The sequence below is a fragment of the Bos grunniens genome, chromosome 1 (genome assembly GCF_055505025.1).
Source record: "Bos grunniens cultivar Pamir isolate PY7600 chromosome 1, Bosgru_T2T1.0, whole genome shotgun sequence".
Classification (NCBI taxonomy): Eukaryota; Metazoa; Chordata; class Mammalia; order Artiodactyla; family Bovidae; genus Bos; species Bos grunniens.
The window spans coordinates 224,432-244,206 of NC_141165.1; the positions used below are offsets into that span (position 1 = coordinate 224,432).

Genomic DNA, 19,775 nt, shown 5'->3' on the forward strand with positions numbered 1-19,775 from the left:
AACAATATATTTTTATTCAATCCAATATAGTTAAAATACTATCACTGCAGCATATAATCAAGAGAAAAAATATGAGATTTTTACATGCTTTTATTCACACTAGGTCTTCAAAATCAGAATGCATTGTACACTTGCAGAACATCTCAGCCTTGACTGGCCATGCAGCTAGCACCCAGTAGCCGCATGTGGCTGCCACTGTGATGGGCAGATCTGATTGGACGCTCTGCAGGACGTGTAACTCCAGGTCTTTTTAAAAAGACTCCTCAGGCCTTCCCTGGTGGGCCTGTGGCTAAGACTCCACACTTCCAACTAAGATCCCACCCAAAAAAAGAAGAATTTCTGGAAACATGTATACAATGGAGTATTACTCAGCCATAAAAAAGAATGAAATAATGCCATTTGCAACGTGGAAGGACCTAAAGATTATCATACTAACTGAAGCTGAGTCAGAGAAAGATAAATACCGTATGTTATCGCTTATATGTGGAATCTAAAAAAGTGGACACAAATGAACTTATTTACAAAGCAGAAACAAACTCAGAAAACAAACTTACGATTACTAAAGGAGAGGAGGGGGGAATAAACTGAGGCTTTGGGATTAACAGAGGCACACTGCTATATAAAAAGCAGACAGTCAGCAAGGACCTACTGCATAGCAGAGGGAACTCTACTCGATATTTCATAATATCTTACATGGGAAAAAATCTAAAACAAATACATATATATGTCATTCACTTTGCTGTGCACCTGGAACTAACACCAACATTGTCAATCAACTGTATTTCAGCTAAAATTTTTTTCAAAGAATCACAACGGCAATTTCTTAAATGAAGGCCTTCAGAAAACTTAATTTCAAACACAGCTTTAATGTTTTTCTCTCTTCACCAAGGGTGCTTGCTCTCAGATGAGACAGTGCACGGGGCTTCCAACCCCCTCACGACCACCTTGAGGCCACTGGTAATGGGGGGAGGGGGCTACCCGACCTCTCTAACCCTGAGGATCACTTTAGAGAAAGCAGACCTTCCAACCCCATTCTAGCCTCATATCTTCGCCTCCCTAGAAACTCTCTTCAGCTATCACCATGTCTTCATCTCCCTCTCAAATCCATCTTTCGTTCCATTTTGGTCATTTTTCATCTTCCCAAACAGAGAACCAGGGGGCATATCAGCCACTTTTATAGTTCACCGAGTCGCAGGATGTCTCCCTACAAAACGCTGCTCTTCTTCACTCTTTGGCTCCTCCAAGCCCGGGGTCGCAGCTCACGTGTGAACCGAGCTTAAAGCCGACCCTCCCCCAGCCCCACACACGCCCCCTGCTCTGTCCTGCCAGCTCCCGCCCCTCCACCCTTTCTCAGAGGCTCTCATCACGTGCACGCCTCGGGCTCCAGGTGCTCCGGCCCCGGGACTCTTCCTGCAGGGCTCCGTCTGCCCGTGCTGACCGCCTTCTGGGCCTCCCGTCCTCACACGGGCCCCCTGGCCCCTGATGACGCAGGTGATGCTGGCCCTCTGCACTCCGGGTCGCCGCTCACCTGGCGCTCAGCCCCGCGGCTGCGGTCCTGGTCTCCCTCTGCACGCTGATCACAGCAACCACGCGGCCTCTGCGCCTGCGCCCCAGGGGGAAGGCTCACCGTCTGCCTGTCTGCTCCTGAGCACCATCCGTCCCTGCCTCCTCAGGGCCCTCCAGAGCTGGACTCAACACTTGTGACAGTCACATGAATTCTGTAGAGGTTACCAGGTAAATCCAAGAACCTCACTAGGGTGACTTCCAAGCTCTTTTAAAAGAAGAAGGTGAACAGCTACATTCAGGGGTGCCTGTTGGAGACACTGGAAGCTGAGGTGGGGGACCCAACGGGACGGAGTGGAAGGGGGGCCCTGTCTTCTCCAATGCTGGGCTCCGCGGGATTTGAAGCAGCCCAGACAGAGGGTCCCCCGCCCAGGGGTCTGAACTCGGAGTCTGGGGACCCCGTGGGGTCCTGCTCCAGCCTCCACAGTGCGGGCACAAGGAGCGGGGCACCAGCTCCCAGCAGCCTTCTCAGAACTCCGTCTCACGCTGGAACCTCTGCCCAAGAAACAACAGACGCTGCTTCTATTTTCTAGTTTAATAAAAAGCCTTTGGCTCACTTCCGTGGGACGTGTACGGAGAAGTCTGAGCTACTTTAACTAAAAGGGAGACACTCACTGAGCACCTGTTCTTAGGACGCACCCTGAGAAGACGGGTCTATCTCTGCGATGTCAGAGACATCGACAAGGAACTAAGAACTGGAATGGAGGCACATGAGCAGAAACCAGGAAACAAAGACAGGCTTGAGGCAGACGTCTTTTTTGTTACTCACTAGAGAAAAGCATGGAGAAGGCACTGGCACCCACTCCAGTGCTCCTGCCTGGAGAATCCCAGGGACGGGGGAGCCTGGTGGGCTGCAGTCCATGGGGTCACGAAGAGTCGCGTCACTTTCCCTTTTCCCGTTCATGCACCGGAGAAGGAAATGGCACCCCACTCCAGTGCTCTTGCCTGGAAAATCCCAGGGACGGAGGAGCCTGGTAGGCTGCAATCCATGGGGTCGCTAGGAGTCGCGTCACTTTCCCTTTTCCTGTTCATGCATTGGAGAAGGAAATGGCAACCCACTCCAGTGTTCTTGCCCGGAGAATCCCAGGGATAGGGGAGCCTGGTGGGCTGCCGTCTATGGGGTCGCACAGAGTCGGACACGACTGAAGCGACTTAGCAGCAGCAGCAGCAGAGAAAAGCACCTTTGACTGAATAACAGAAATATAAAGTGGGACTGGGCTTCCCAGGTGGCTCAGGGGGTAAAGTGTCCACCTACACTGCAGGAGACACAGGAGATATGAGTTGGATCCCTGTGAGATCTCCCCAGGAGATGCAAGTCGGGGAGATCCCCTGGAGGAGGTCCTGGCAACCCACTCCAGGGTTCTTGCCCGGAGAACCCCACGGTCAGAGGAGCTTGGGGGCTACAGTACATATGGTCGCAGAGACTCGGACTCGACCAAAGGAGACTAACAGGACAGGTACAAAGCGGGAGTGATGTTGGGTGCGATTTCCCAGTTTTTGAACTCCAAGAACTAGGGGACCAGGAGGGTGATCCTGGGTTTAATATGTAAAGTTTATTCATTTAATAAGTGGCCTGTGTTGCTCTCCCCTAATTATGCTTTGTATGTTTCTTTTTCCTGTCTTACAGAAATATAAAACTTGTTACGTAATCAAATCCATCAACCTTCCCCTTTACCCCTTCTCTTTTAGTTCATACGCATAAAAGACTTGAGCCCAGTATCAGAGGACAAATCACTTGGGACTTCCCTGGGGGTCCCGTGGTTAAGACCCAGCACATCCACTGCAGGGGGCGTGAGTTCAACCCTTGGTCAGGGAGCTAAGACTCTGCAAGCTGTGTGGTGTGGCCAAAAAAAGAATTCTCCCCAGATCACAAATCACTTAATATCTGGAAGCATACACTCTCAGAACTTACAATGGAAAAAAAAGGTGAATACTCACTAAGATAAATATGGAAGATGATGAGTAACTGAAGTTCAAATAAGTGGATCAAACTAGTGCTTGAGAAGTTCAAAGAGGAATGGACACAGGCAGAAGTGGTGTGTGTGTGTGTGTGTGTGTGTGTGTTTGAGTGTGTGCGCGCGTGAACTGGGAGAGGAAGTGGGTGAAGGATGAAGACACCACGTAAAAGGGTTAGCACATCAGTAACAGCCTAGCAGTTAGAAAAGGGATAAAGAGATGAGTCTGGGAAGAAGGCATGGGGCCAGCATGTAAAAGGCCTTGAAGGTAAAACCACTGTATTTTACAAGTTTTGCATTTTACACCAATTTAATAGGTATTGACCCCCGCTTCGAAGTGGTGATTTAGACAGGAGGTAAAGGATACCTTCACAGAAGAAATCCAGACAAACCAGAGCAAACTGAGGTCCTGGTGTCCATCAGACGCCCCCACACAGAGCCCAGGGGTGCACACTTTGCCCCAAAGGAGCCTGGCCTGTGCAGTGGGAACCCAAGTCGGCCACACGCTTACCTCCTTCTGCTTCTTAATGATGACAGAGAACTCCGTGTACGGGATCCGTGGATTTAGCTCACATCCCATTAAAGTGGCGCCTTCATAATCCTTGATGTAGCCAACATATTTGGTTTTAGGGATTTTAATTTCTTTGGAGAAACCCTGCAAAACCAGTAACTCCATTTAAAAAGGCCCTGAGCATCAAACACCCTGTCTGAGTGCGAGCTACGTGCGAGGCCTGGCTTGGTGCTGGCAGAGGTCCAAGCTCCTTTCCAACTATCCTGAGGATTAGCATGAAACTCCTCTAAGAAGTTCATCAAAAATCAAACCGTGCAAATAGGAAGCACTCCAACATAAAATAATAATAATAATCCTAGTAAAACACAGTATTAAAAATTCATTAACACAAATGGCTCTTAAGTAAAAATAAGATTTAATTTAGCATTAAATTGCATGCTTTCTCCCAAAGTAGACAGGGGGCCTCTAGGATGTTCTGGAAATCAACTAACAGTGAACCCTATTTTGAAAGCAAAATTTGTTCAAAAATATAGCAAGAAGAACCTTGATACTGAAGAAATGAAACACTTAATAGGCAAAAAACTTCCAGACCATCACAAGTGTGGCTGTTTCAGGGACATTAATGCTTTGCAATATATTCATTTATATACTTCAAGCTATAATAATAGGGAACATAGTCATATTATTTATAACAATTTTCCTTAAGGGTGTTTCAAATTTTTGTAGAAAATTAGTTGGGACTTCAGTTTCCTGCCTCCTGTTTCAGTAAAAACTTATTTTCCAAGCACTTATTGCCATCAGCCTCAGAGAGGACCACAGACGCAGACAGGTCATTGAAAAAAGAATGGAGAGACTCACATGGAAGCATACACACCGCCACGTGTAAAATAATAACCAGTGAGAGCTTTCTGTGTGACTCAGGGAACCCGAACTGGGGCTCCGCAACTCCCCAGAGCGGTGGGGAGGGGTGGGCGGTGGGAGGCAGGTGAGGACGGAGGAGCCAACGTGAGCCTGCGCGGATCCACGTGATGCGGAGGACGCCAGCCCAGGAATGGGAAGCAATCTTCCTTCATTAAAAATAAATCCGTTTCGGGGGCGGGGGGGATGGGGGGGCAGGAAGCATGGCTGAGGGCTTCCCTGGTGGCTCTGTGGTACAGAATCTGCCTGCAGATGCAGAAACACAGGTTGGCTCCCTGGTCCAGGAAGGTCCCGCTGCGCGCGCGCTCCAGGACCGTGCGCTCCAGGACCGTGCGCTCCAGGACCGTGCGCTCCAGGACCGTGCGCTCCAGGACCGTGCGCTCCAGAGCCTGCGCCCTGCAACCAGCGCAGGTCCGCCGGAGCCGGGGCCGCGGGGAAGGATACCCGCTCGCAGCAGCTGAGAGAAGCCAGCGCAGCGACAGGCAGAGACAAATTAATGAAAACTTCCTAATCTTTTCCTAAAAAAAGAATCCTGGCTGTTACTGTCTCTGCAGTGTAGGTACAGCCTGGGAAAGCTCACACTCAAGTCGCAGTATTTAATGCCACTGAGTTCTCTCTAGTGAGTTTTACTAGAAAAGTTACCAAATGCATCCCAAAAAATGAGAAGAAAGTAAAAAGGTTAATTATCTGACATTGGAGGGAAAGCTTTTTAGTCATATGTATAAGGACTTATATTTTTCAAAGAGGTTAACAGATTTTATATAATAAAATCTGTAAAGTTCTGTACATTGAAAAAAAGCCATAAGTAATGCTGAAACAGACAAGTAGGGGAGAAAAATCATAAAAGGTTACTACTCTCATATCCTTATATATGAGTTCTCATAAATCAACAGAAAAATAAATATTTTAATAGAAAGAGAGGCAAAATACAATGAAGTGGCAATTCAAAAAAAGAAGTGCAAAGGGTCAATAAATAAGGAAAAACAGGCCAAATCTCAAAATAATCAAATAAATGCAAACATGGGCAATTTGTTACCTAGGAAAGGGCTAAAAAAAATTGCTTTTTCAACCAGCTCCTTTCCTGAGCCCTTTACATGCTGCTGACAGGAACAGAGATTGTTACAGTGTCTGTCATTATTCGCTGCAGTGCATAGCAAAACATTAGACACGCCTGGAAGCCCACACTCACACTTGGACACTTATTTACAAAAAACACATAAATGTTCCCTAAATGTGGGACTGGTGTGAGAAATCAGTTTCCATTTCTACAACAATTCAGAGAACCATCAAAACTCATAATTTAAAAATCAGACTATATTAAGTAAAAAAGACAATTAATTAAACTGTATATAGCATGAGCCAATTTTCTGTTTATATATACACAAACACACACAGAGAAAAAAACATCAGAAGGGTATCTGTCAAAACATTAACAGTCAACTTCTCTAGGTGGTGGAATCACGTGCAATTTTTCTCTTTTTTTTGGAGTTTTATTTCATTTTCCAATTTCATTTTCCAGTTATATTTCTAATAACTATACATTACTTTTGTCATCAAAAAAGTAAACGGAAAATGTTTAGGAACCTAGAGTTATAAAGCACTATTAAAAGCACGCAGCAGGGACTTCCCTCACGGTCCAGTGGTTCAGACACCACTTCCACCGCAGGGGCTTTACACCAGGTCGGGGAAGGAGGGTCCCACATACGGAGGCATAAGGGCAAAGAAACCGAAGAATCAGAGAGCTGATACGAAACTTCTGGTAGAAAGAACGAAGATGCGGCCAAGCACCCAGCCGCCTATGTGCTGACGGAGCAGGAGTGTCGCGAGCCCTCTGTAGCATCAGAACCTCCTCTCTGCCATCAGAAACACACTCTGCCTTCCAGAGATTAAATCTCTCTCTCTCATTCAGGGCGAACTCCAGTCCCCCAACGTGAATCTCTCCTCAGCCTGGGGAGACCCCGTTTTAGAATGTTAGGATGCGACAGTGCACTCCACTCACAGATGACATCCCTTCACTCACTCAAACATTTATTTTGTACTGATGGTGTGCTGGTCACACTCTCTAATCCAGGCTGAGGCTTACCTCTGGCTTAAGGCTTGCAAAATAAATGTCCTGGGGGGAGGACTTATTTGCATGAAAGCTACTTGAGTGCATATCAAGAAAAGGAAGGACAGAACAGGTTTGCACAGCCACAAAACCCACCTGCTTCTTGAAATATCCAATTGCGTATTCATCTGCGTAGGTGAGGAAGTTCAGGATGTCGTGTTTTATGTGGTATTCCTTCAAGTGGTTCATCAGGTGTGTTCCATAGCCCTAAGGGCAAGTCAGCATGCAGACAAATATATTAGGTTCTGGACAAAAGAAAGTCCCACATTTCACTGAGAAATACTGGCAACTTTAGGAGTATGTATTACCAGTGTAATACCAACACCTTGAGTATTGGTATTGGTTCTTGAGTTTCTGAACTTTGAAAATGAGCCAAAAAATTCAAAATCCTTGGATCAAGATACAATCATCACTTGAAAACATAAGTTTCTGGCTCTTAGAAAAGAATATACCAAAGCTACAAGCTGCTCATTCACACCTAGAGGCTACAGGCTGAATATTAATAAAGAGGTGTCTGGAGTAAATATTGATCATGAATTTCTGCTTATGCTTAGAGTATTTGAGAACCTGAGATCAAAAGAGCAATGAAAATGAGAAGGGCTAACCTTTTCTAGAATATTAACTAATCCAAGTGTTTCCTATATACAACAAATCAGCAATCCTTCCAAAGAATTGTATCATCACACACAAAGGATCTTCAACTTGGTCTTTTCAGACCTTTCCCAGCAAAGTCTGAGGAGCCCTGAAGCTCTGAGTGAGACTAAGAACAGTGACAGCGGATGGGATGGTTGGACGGCATCACCGATTCGATGGACGTGAATTTGGGCAACTCTGGGAGATGGTGAGGGACAGGGAGGCCTGGTGTGCTGCAGTCCATGGGGTCATGAAGAGTTGGACGTGACTTAGCAACTGAACAACAGCAGTGAAAACAGTGAACCATGTTGAATAAATTAATGATTGAAATATGAAAAAAAAAGTAAACAAGTTTTTTGGTGATGGACAAAGCTTAAAGAAAATGTACAGATTTAAAGGGATGGTTTGAGAATCTAATAAAAGATGAAAGTAAACCCAGACACGAATACCATTACATCAGTATTTTAGAATATGACGACATGTTTTTCTAAAGAACTCAAAGAGGCTCACAGCTATGACGTCATGGAACCTCAGCACCACAGGGAGAAGGGTCTTAGGAAGTCATTTGCCTAATTCTTCCCCATGTGAAGCTAGGAGTCTCCTGCCATCTACCTCGGGGAGGTCAGCTGCTAGAAAACCCCCAGCTTAGGGTGCTCGCTGAGTCCTTGGGCCAGTTCATATTCAGCCGCTGTTGTGGTTGGGAAGTTCTTTCTAATTTTCACCTGTGATCTGATCCCTTGCTCTTTCTACCTACTGACCTTAGTTCTGCTCCGAGAGTACAGTGGCTCTTCCCTGCTCTTCACAACTCCCCAAGCTTCACCTGTGATCTGATCCCTTGCTCTTTCTACCTACTGACCTTAGTTCTGCTCCGAGAGTACAGTGACTCTTCCCTGCTCTTCACAACTCCCCAAGCCCTTGGAAATCACCCACGCCCATCCCTGCCGCCCAGGTCCCAGGTCCAGCCTCATCGAGGCTTCAGTCCTGCCTCGCACGCTCGACTGGAAGACCCTATCTCAAGTTACTCGTATCTTTCAAGGCTTGCTCCTGTGTAACAATACACTTCTAAAGCACGGATCCCAAGACCAAGCATAATAATATCCAGGGGAGGATCTGTCCAGTATGTAGGAAAAGAGTACAACCGTCTCCCTATTTTGGAAATTATTCTCCCGTTGGTATTAACCATAGACATGTTAGCTTTTCCCAAAGATATCACAATACTGACACACTTCAAATCTGAATATAACTCAGATTAAAGGATGAAGGAAACCTCTCTTAAGGAGAAGAGAGTGAAATGGGGAAAATAAACATATAAACTCATAATTACAGTATACAACTAGCTGTTCAATACGGCAACAACTAGTCATGTGTAGCTACTGAGCAATGGAAATATGACAAATCCAAATTGAGGTGTGCAAGTATAAAATACACACCACGAAAAAAAAACCTCTAACCAAGTTTATTACATATTGAAATGACAGTACTTTGGACACGTTCAGTTAAATAGAAAACGTCTGCAAAACAGAAACAGACACAGACAGAGAGAACAAACGTACGGACAGCAAGTGGGGAAGGCGATGGGACGGACCGGAGACTGGGGGTGGGATTTCTGCTTTATACGAAAACGTATTTATACATGACCTACAACATTAAATATTATTTTTGAAGAAAAGTTGGGGGGGGGGGACTGGAGAAAAGGGAAGGATTTGCTACTTCGTGTGCAGAGGAATAGTAATGTCTGGGGATGAGTAAGAAACACATCTTCTGATGAAACCTAGATGCGGCTGATGGAAGAGAGAGAGGCTTTTGCTGTATACGCCGCCTTGTAAGGAGCTAATAGAACTGTTAGAATCCCACGGGCTCCTCTGTCCATGGGAGCCTCCAGGCAGGAATGCTGAAGTGGGTTGTCAAGCCCTTCTCCAGGGGGTCTTCCCAATCCAGGGATCAAACTTGGGTCTCCTGTGCCTCCTGCATTGCAGGCAGATTCTTTACCTCTGAACCTCCAGGGGGTTCCTCTTTGTTGTATTTCCAGCATGCAAATCAATTCCAGGTACCTGGTATATACTCAATAACTATCAATGATAGTTTTCCCCTGGGAACTTCTAGAACCAATAGTCTGCACTTTTTCATCTTACTATATCACTGACATTGTTAATAATAGATTTATCAGAGGATGAGATGGTTGGATGGCATCACCAACTCAATGGACATGAGTCTGAGTGAACTCCAGGAGTCGGTAATGGACAGGGAGGCCTGGCGTGCTGCAGTCCGTGGGGCTGCAAAGAGTTGGACATGACTGAGCGACTGAACTGAACTGAATAGAACTATACATTTTCTCCCCTTCATCCACAATCCAAGAATTTTACTCAAAAAGAACAGTAACGGTTCTGTTGTTAGTAGCGTCTCAAACTCTGCATGGATAGTCTTTATCACTGGCCACTGATCCATCACCTCTCCAAAGAACTTTCAGATTCCAGCTGCTTGTGAGGAGGGGCTATCTTTCGTCTTGAATCCTGTGTGCCTAGTATTGTGACCAGCAGTCGCAGAACCGCAAATACCTGCTTGTTTAAAGAAGTGGTAACAGAGTCAAGCCATTATATGCAGAAATGCTTGGATTTTCACCCCAGCACCGTCTCCCTTCTCTGCATGCCTTTATTTTCAACTGTCGTGGGCTCCCCTGATAGCGCAGTTGGTAAAGAATCCAATGCAATGGATCCGATCCAATCCAATCCAATCCTCCTGCAAGGAAATGGATCCGATCCAATCCAATCCAATCCAATCCTCCTGCAAGGCAGGAGACCCCAGTTCGATTCCTGGATCGGGAAGATCATCTAGAGAAGGGATAGGCTACCCGCTCCAGTGTTCTTGGTTTTCCCTCGTGGCTCAGCTGATAAAGAATCTTCCTGCAGTGTAGGAGACCTGGGTTCAATCCCTGGGTTGGGAAGATACCCTGGAGAAGGGAAAGGTTACCCTCTCCAGGATTCTGTCCTGGAGAATTCCACTGCCTGTATAGTCAGTCCATGCGGTCGCAGAGTCGGACATGACTGAGCAACTTTCACTTCACTTCACCTGTCACCAAAAGGGTTCCTTTCCAAATCCACCTGGTAACTTCAGTGTTTCTTCAAATACTTATTATGGTTAAATAAGTATCAGCCCCGTAACTTTAAAGTTGCATATAATATCAAAACCAAATAGTTAGATAATCTATTTTAAAACCAGGTTAGGAGCTTTAAGTAAATTCTCAAATGTTATCTTGCATGTGTTCTGAGCAAGATAAATTCACACAAAAATCTTATTTGAAGCATTACAGAAATTTATATATAAGCTTAAGTCTCCAAAATGAGTGGATGCAAATTTTAAAGTACCATTTAGCCCAGATTTTTAATACCTCAAATCAAAATTGTAAACCTCCGCTTATGATCTTGCTGTTTTCACAAGTAAGTACTAGCAGCATTGGCTTCCACCAGGTTCACCCACTCTATCTAGTTTTTAAAGATTAATCTTCATTTGCTAAAACTACTTTCAAGACTTCCCTGGTGGCTCAGATGGTAAAGCGTCTTGCTTACAATGCGGGAAACCTGGGTTTGATCCCTGAGTCGGGAAGATCCCCTGGAGAAAGAAATGGCAACCCACTCCAGTACTCTTGCCTGGAAAATCCCATGGACAGAGAAGAGTGGTGGGCTACAGTCCACGGGGTCGCAAAGAGTCAGACACGACTGAGCCACTTCACTTCACTTAACTTCACTTTCAAGTCACTTACAAAAAATGGCTTTTCTTTTCATTTTTCCTGCTCAGTTTGTGATATTTGGCCACCTTCCTTCAAGTCTTTAGAAAATTACATGGTTTGGGGGAAAAAAACATATACTGCCCTTCTGGGAAGCAGTAAGACAAAGCACCCAATTCATATTCAACACCTTTAGTTTCCCTCTGGACCTAAGAGTGTCCAAGGCAACCTTAGCCAACCTTTCCAAACAAGTTGCTTGGTGTAGCTTTCTGTGCAAACAAACATTACGCAATCTTCTGAAATTATAAACCAAGGGCATATTTTCAAGTTCCTCTCCCTACGAAAAGCCCAACCAAATTTTCTTTTTAAGCGAGTTCCTAAACTCTGGACCCCTGAAATTGTTTCTCAGTTTGGCTATGGGGAAGTGAACCTGTGACAAGCACAGCGACCACACCACCTGAAGACACACCGCCAAAGCGCCCTAACACGGGGCAGAGGTCAGCCTCACGCAGCTGTGCGCCCGCACCTGCCCCCGCCAGAAGGGCGAATGTGACACTGGTGCATTTTGTCTGCCCTTGGACGCTTCGCGCGGTGAGTCAACGTCAAAAGCCCCATTTGTGCTTTCTGAGAGGAGACCACAGCTGTTGTAATCGACATGGCGACTGTGACACAGAGGAGAGCTGTTAATGAAGCCAAAGGCACCCTCAGCGCCGGCTGCGGCCCCCAGGCCAAGCACGATTCCTTCCAGAGATCATCCGTCTCGGCTTCTGTATCTGGCACTGCTTCATGGCAACTGAAGAAGGCAACAGTGTCCTTAGGCCCCATTGTCCAAGCCCAGAGAGCCCGAGTCCAGAGCGAGACAGGTGCAGCGTATAACACACTGTGGATTTCAGAGACTTACACAAACCAAAGATGCAAACGGTCTCCATGATTCTTGGACACCGAGTGCCGCTGCAATGACAGCACTTCCGATATACTGAGTAAAATAAGGAATCTGTTTTTAGAACACTTTCGCGTATCTTCAACGTAGCTAACAAAACATTTAAACTCACGTATGTGGCCGATGTGCGCACGTGTTAAAGACCACTGGGCAGCGCTGCCTTAGACTCCAGTAATTTATCTCAGTAGCTTCTGAATCCTGCACTTCTTATCTTTCCACCAATTGCCATATTTTTGCCTGACTTTAGGACTCCCCAAGTACCAAATGAATAACACTCTGAAGACACGTTTCTGGTTCCGCTTTCATAAAAGCAACTGAGTCGGTTACAACATCATCTGTATCTTCCTGCCAACGAGGAGTCTGGTCTATTCCAGGAAGATGGCAAACCAACCACACTGTCAGCACGACAGTCTGGTTCCTGGGGAGGGACTTGTGCCAAGGACAGCTGGGACGGCGGATCAGAGTCACACACTCACAGAGCAGACTCACACTCACACAGGTCAGAATCACACACACTCACAGACCAGAATCACACACACTCACAGAGCACACTCACACTCACACAGGTCAAAATCACACACACTCACAGACCAGAATCACACTCACACAGGTCAGAATCACACACACTCACAGACCAGACTCACACTCACACAGATCCGTCTCTCACACTCACACAGATCAGTCTCTCACACTCACACATCAGAATCACACACATAGATCAGACTCTCACACTCACACAGATCCATCTCTCACACACATAGATCACTCTCACACTCACAGATCAGACTCTCACACTCACACAGATCCATCTCTCACACACTCACAGATCAGTCTCTCACACTCACACAGATCAGACTGTCACACACAGATCAGAATCACACACACTCACAGATCCATCTCTCACACTCACACAGATCCGTCTCTCACACACACACATCAGAATCACACACACAGATCAGACTCTCACACTCAGATCCACCTCTCACACACACAATCAGAATCACACACACTCACAGATCAGACTCACACTTACACAGATCTGTCTCTCACACTCACACAGATCCGTCTCACACACACTCACAGATCAGTCTCTCACACTCACACAAATCAGTCTCTCACACTGACACAAAGCCTCACACACTCACAGATCAATCTCTCTCACACACATTACAGATTAGTGTCTCAACTCACACAGATCCGTCTCTCACACACTCACAGATCAGAATCACACACACACAGATCCGTCTCTCACTCACACAGATCCATCTCTCACACACAGATCCGTCTCTTATACTCACACAGATCCATCTCTCACTCACACAGATCAGACTCTCACACTCACACATATCCACTTCTCACACTCACACAGATCAGACTCTCACACTCACACATATCCGCCTCCCACAGTCACACAGATCAGACTCTCACACACACACAGATCAGAATCACACACACTCACAGATCAGACTCACACACACACAATCAGAATCACACACACTCACAGATCCATCTCTCACACTCACACAGGTCCGTCTCTCACACTCACACAGATCCGTCTCTCACACTCACACAGATCCGTCTCTCACACTCACACAGATCAGACTCACACACACACAGATCAGACTCTTAACACACTCACAGATCAGACTCTCACACTCACACAGATCCGTCTCTCACACTCACACAGATCCGTCTCACACACACTCACAGATCAGTCTCTCACAATCACACGAATCAGTCTCTCACACTCACACAAATCAGCCTCACACACTCACAGATCAGTCTCACACACATTACGATCAGTGTCTCACACTCACACAGATCCGTCTCTCACACTCACAAAGATCCATCTCTCACTCACACAGATCCATCTCTCACACACACACAGATCCGTCTCTCACACACTCACACAAATCAGTCTCTCACACAATCACACAGATCCGTCTCTCACACACTCACACAGATCAGAATCACACACACACTCACACAGTCGCTCACACACTCACACTCCCCAAAAGACCACATTCCAAACCTTGCCTGAGTATTTCTGAAACTCAGTCATATATTTATTCAAATTTTTCGTGAATTCCCCGACAGCATTTCTTTAGTCCTAGACCCCCAACTTCAGGCACAAGGTCATAAGGAATCTTCCTGAGGTCTGAGCCACCTCAGTCCTCTCCCTAACCTACACAGCACCCCACCCCTTCTGGTGGTGCCACGTGCCCAGGCGTGTGTGGACATGTCTGTATATGGAAACCGCCGGTGCCACCGAGAGTGTTCTCAGACACCTCTTCACAAGCCACAAACAAACCCTGACCTGCTCCTGGGGCGTCCTGGTGTCCCTGGCCCCAGCCCCGAGGTCCGGCAAAGCCCAGTGGAGCCTGACTGTGGGTATACAGAAGCAGGTGCCTTCCACACACACACACACACTCGCGATGAGAGGATGCTCCTCAGAGAGTCCAGGGCTCTCTGGACATGGAGACCCTGCCACACTCTGCCGCTTCTGCACCACATCCTGCGTTTCTTCTGAGACCCTGCGTGAGCCTTACCTTGACTTGTTCGTTAGAGGTTACAGCGCAGAAAACAATCTCTGTGAAGCCCTGGGACGGGAACATCCGGAAGCAGATACCGCCAATGACACGGCCATCTTTGATTAAAGCAAGGGTTTTGTGTTTCCTGGAAGAATAAGATTGCACCACTGTTTCACCTCCTGTTTGGGGGGTCCCTCACTAACCAGTCAGGAAAACTGGAAGGGAGGGGGGTTCCTTCTTGATTTTTCCATGGAAACCCCTCTAGTGGATTCTCTAAGTAGAACATTCTCTAAGTGGATGTCTTAGAGCAAGCATGCCTCCTGAGACATCCCCAGAGTGTCCATGAAGACAAGCGCCAGCCACCTGAGGGGGTCTGAGCCCCCAGACGAAGAACGGCGCCTATGGACAGGCGCTGACAGGCGCTGAGACAGGGTCACGTCTGACGCCCGCGAGCCCGGGGGAGCAAAAGCCAGGGACGTGGGCACACGCTTCTGAAGAGTTCACTCTCATTCAGAAATACCACAGAAGTTATAAGGAAACGAAAACACAATCCACCTGCACGATTTGCTAAAACCTGCCTTCCAGAATCCCGTCAGGCCTTCTGCCTAAAACGTCACTCTGAACAGTCACGGGCACGGGTCACAGTCCACACAGGCGACTGGGCTCTAAATGTTAAAATGCATTCAATTACGGAAGCTTCCTTTCCTGTCTTTTCCTTTGCTTTAATGCAATGGATGATCAAAGTTAACCTAACACCACAATAATCTTGCCAGGGCTTACAGACTCAGGCAAGAATGGAAACTACTTAAGATGCCAAAATCAGAATATTTGACTATGAGAAAATTGGGACATCCTCTTAATGTTTATATATTCCTTCATCGATGCAATGAATGAAGCACAGGATGGTCACCGGCAGCTTAAAATATAAAGCCTCGTCACCGGCAGCTTAAAATATAAAGCCTCATTAACAAAAAATTGATCAGCTGCTGGAAAACTAATCTGAACGCCTGTGGCTGTGGCCATGCCTGTGACATCACTCTCTCTGCACAGCTGACGAGCAGCAGCAGGACTTGGTGGGTGACTGTGACTGACTTTTACTACCCGAGTGGTTCCTCTTTCATTTAAAAAGGAGAGTGAAGTCCTTGATGGTCCAGTGAAGACCTAACCTTTCAACACAGAGGGTGGGATCAAACCCCTATTTGATTCCTGACCAGGGAGCTGAGATTACACGTGCCTCAGGGCGAAAAAACAAAAACATAAGACAGAAACAATATTGCAACAAATTCAAAAGAGACTTTAAAAATGGTCCACATCAAAAAAAAAATCTTGAAAGCTGGTTCACGTTGATGTTTGGTAGAAACCGACACAATTCTGTAAAGCAATTATCCTTCAATTAAAAATTAATAATTTAAGTAAAAAAAAAAAAGAATGCATTTTACAAAATAAATCAGGAAAGTGGAAAGCAGAGCGGGGCACGACTCACGGGTCGAAGACGAGCCGGGTGATGTACTCCTTGGGCATACGCGGCAGCTGGTGCGAGAACACGTTCTGCAGCCCTACCAGCCACATGAGCACCTTCTTGTTGGGCTTCTGGCTCAGGGAGTTGCCCACCACGTGGAACTCGATTACACCCCTCCGCTCCTCAAGCCTGGCCGCCTCGTCCCTGGCCGAGTGCGCCGACAGAAAGTTGGTCTGGGAGCAGGAGAGAGGAGGTTACACAGAGCCCCTCCCTAAGACAGAAGGGACAGTTCACGGCAGTGCCTCTCCTCCGTGTGCTAGGACGATATGTATTTGTGGGTTTCGGGGTCCCAACCAATAACACATAAGCCATGAAAAGACAGCTAGGCAGAGCCTCCCGTGTGTCCACGGAGACTTGGTACAGACCAGGAGTCACCAGGCTGTCTCTGAAGGGCCAAACAGCTCATGTTTGGATCTGCAAGTCAGGAGGCCTCTGCGGCAGCTCCAGACACTGCGGCGGGGTGAACGTGGCCAGCACCACGCAGACACTGCCGTGAGAAGAACCCGCTGGGACCACGCGGACACCAAGGCAGGGAGAACGCGCCGGGACCACGCGGACACCGCGGCGGGGAGAATGCGCCAGGACCACGCGGACATGTGTGGGCAGGGCAAAGCGCCCGAGGACTTGATTTAATGGGGGAGGCAGCCTGTGTCTGTCCTGTGCGCTACAGCCTGCCAGTCCTTGGTTTTGGGAATCCCGTCTGGCTGAGCACCCTTGGGATCCCAGACCCCAAATTCTCCCTGAAGACCCACGACTGGCAGTCACATCTATACTACCAGCACCTCTTTCTCGGAGGAAGAGAGGCTTCTTTGAAAGGAGTCATGTTGACCACTCTCAACCAAGCTGGCAGTACAACCTCCTACCAACACCTGCGCCCCATCCTATCTAACCCACGCAGTCGGGTGCAGGTCAGTGTTCAACAAACAGACCTCCAAGGCAGAAGGGCCAGCTGCTTGCACACGCCCACTTCACTGGTCTGTGGCTGATGCTGGAGGCCCATGTGCCACTGCGGCCAACACGTTTAAATTCCTGAGAATTTAACAGTTGCCTTGTGTGTACCAGTACAAGGCGACTTCAAGACACTACTAAATCCACCCAACAAATCCTGAAATGTGTGACTATATCTACACTTCACAGATGAAACAAACTGAGCAAAACTATTCTGTGAAGTTACTAAATCCCCGACAGACATGTACACAAAAAGTCCCAAGGACCGGATACCTAAAAGGAAATGGGAAGAACAATTTTACAAGGAGATCATCTCTTAACAGCATTCCAATCCTGTGAATTATCCTCAACTGCACAAAACAAATCTCTAAGGAAACATGACAAATTAAACATGAACACCTTCACCCAGCAGAGCCGTTCTAAAAAAAAATTTTTACACGTTTTGAAAAATCATCTCATTTCTTCATTTCCTGGAAGCTGTCAGAAACGTCTAAAACTGCTTTGCCCCTGGATACGACATGAGAAGACAGCAGTCCTTTTGCCCAAAGGCTTTACTTGAATCTAATCATGAGTAAACAGACAAAGCAGGACTCTGCAACAATGGTCCTGCCACAAAAGGCCAAAAGAGGGCTGGGAAACTGTTCTAGGATAAACTAAACAGATTAAAGAGGTGAAGAGATCAGAATTAAATGCAATGTGTAACCCCAGACTGATCCTCTAACAACAGGAATAGATACTATAAAAACAGAATTAGGATATATGGGGAATCTGGATATGGGCTGTACATGAGGCCAAGAGTAATATAACTCTAAGCAAACTTTTCGACAAAGGGCCAGGTGACAAATATCTTAGGCTTTGTGGACACACTTCAGTAAAACTGCCTATCCACACATCAGATAATAGGGTAATCCAGCTAAACTTTCTGGTAGTGATAACTACACTGTGGGAATGCAAATGAGTAGTCTCAGTCTTCAGAGACACATGCAGAAAACAGTCAGGGGTGCAGTGTTACAACATCTGTATCTAACCCTGAAATGGTTCCACATGGCTTACAGGAGAGGGAGACAGAGGGATAGTGAACGTGCCATGCAAGCCATTTGTGAGTCTAAATAAAGAGCCTCTGGATCTTTATCACGGAATTTTTGCAACATTTATGAGGGTTTAAATTTTTCAAGATAAAAAGTTGAAGCAGGAGGAATGCCTTCAACGGTGGGGATTATGTTTCCCCACGATGCGGCCGTCATCAGCAGAATTAACCTCTCGTCAGCCTGCCTGCCGCTCAACCCTGAGCATCAGACAACACGCAAACGGGGGCACAGCTCCCCCGGCAACTCCACCCCGTCCCCAACAGCACGAGCGGCTGCAGAGCGGACGGGGTCCACCCGCGGGCGGCTCGCGCTCCCCCTGCTGACCTCTGGCCCAAGCATCGCGGTGGGGTCTGTGATGGTGGACATGACCTCGTGGATTAACTCCAGTGGGATATCGCCCATCACCCGGGGCTTCTTGGTCTCCTCCAAAACATGAGACTCGTTCATTTTCCTCTTTTCTCCTTGATGATCAAAACAAAAGGGCAAACGATGGGTTATTTCAAACACAAAGCACGTGCCAACTAATCCAACTGATTTTCTAATATCACTGAAAGGTGTGGACATCTGCCCTCCCTGTACCAGGGAGAAGCGGCACAGCAGAAGGCGGGAAAGAGGAGGTAACTCTTTTTGCAGTAACTGCCCACCATTCTTTTTTTTCTATTTTATTTATTGGCTGGGCAGCATGTGGGATTTCCTTGAGCAGGGACTGAATCTCTGCCCCCTGCACTGGGACACAGAGGCTTAACCGCTGGCCCACCAGGGAGCCCCCAAGTACCCACCATTCTGAAGAGCATTTGCTCTCTACGCTAAGGTTTTTAACCTGACGTGAGTTATTAAGGCGCCGCCTCTTCATGTGCACACTGAGAGTGAGTCTGACTGTCACTGGTTGTTAATCTCCATGTTGGAGATTAACTGTCCCTTTGTGGTCAGAAGAATATGGTCCTTATGATAACAAAGGCCAAAACTGCTTGAAACTTGAGTTATGACCTAAAACTTGACCAACTGTTTGTAAATTAAGCATCTTCTTGAGAGAACGTGTACTTCCCGATTTTCAGAGCTCTCTCTGTGTCGATCGTGTCTGTGGGGCTTCTGTCCTTCCTGGGAGTTTTGTTTGTTTGATCTATGAATTAATCAGAGATGTTTCTTCAAGTGTTCAACTTCTGGTTGATTTGATCATTTCTCCTTGTAGTTCTGTTAAGTCTTCCTTTCATACATGTTTGCGTGGATGTATGTGTATACACATCTGTGAATGTATGTTACATATGTGTGTGTCTACATGTACTGGAAACACACTCATGGACTGTTTCACTTTGCTGGTGAATTTAATTTTTGTCATTACAA

At 46.8% G+C, this 19,775-nt stretch overlaps 1 protein-coding gene across 8 annotated transcripts in view; it reads right to left on the reverse strand.

Moving 5' to 3' along the window:
• The window catches only part of KAT2B (lysine acetyltransferase 2B), a 97,405-nt gene that overhangs the window by 9,363 nt on the left and 68,267 nt on the right, over window positions 1-19,775 (reverse strand). For all 8 annotated transcript variants that reach the window (XR_015144873.1, XM_086346610.1, XM_086350232.1 and 5 more), the window contains exons 9-13: window positions 18,759-18,895; window positions 16,363-16,571; window positions 14,898-15,024; window positions 7,151-7,261; window positions 4,030-4,173 (exon numbers count right to left, since the gene is read on the reverse strand). Coding sequence is in view for 7 of the 8 variants with exons in the window: in XM_086346610.1 (XP_086202736.1) it covers window positions 4,030-4,173; window positions 7,151-7,261; window positions 14,898-15,024; window positions 16,363-16,571; window positions 18,759-18,895 (728 nt within the window). In the remaining variant the exon portion in view is untranslated. The remainder of the gene's footprint in view (window positions 1-4,029; window positions 4,174-7,150; window positions 7,262-14,897; window positions 15,025-16,362; window positions 16,572-18,758; window positions 18,896-19,775) is intronic.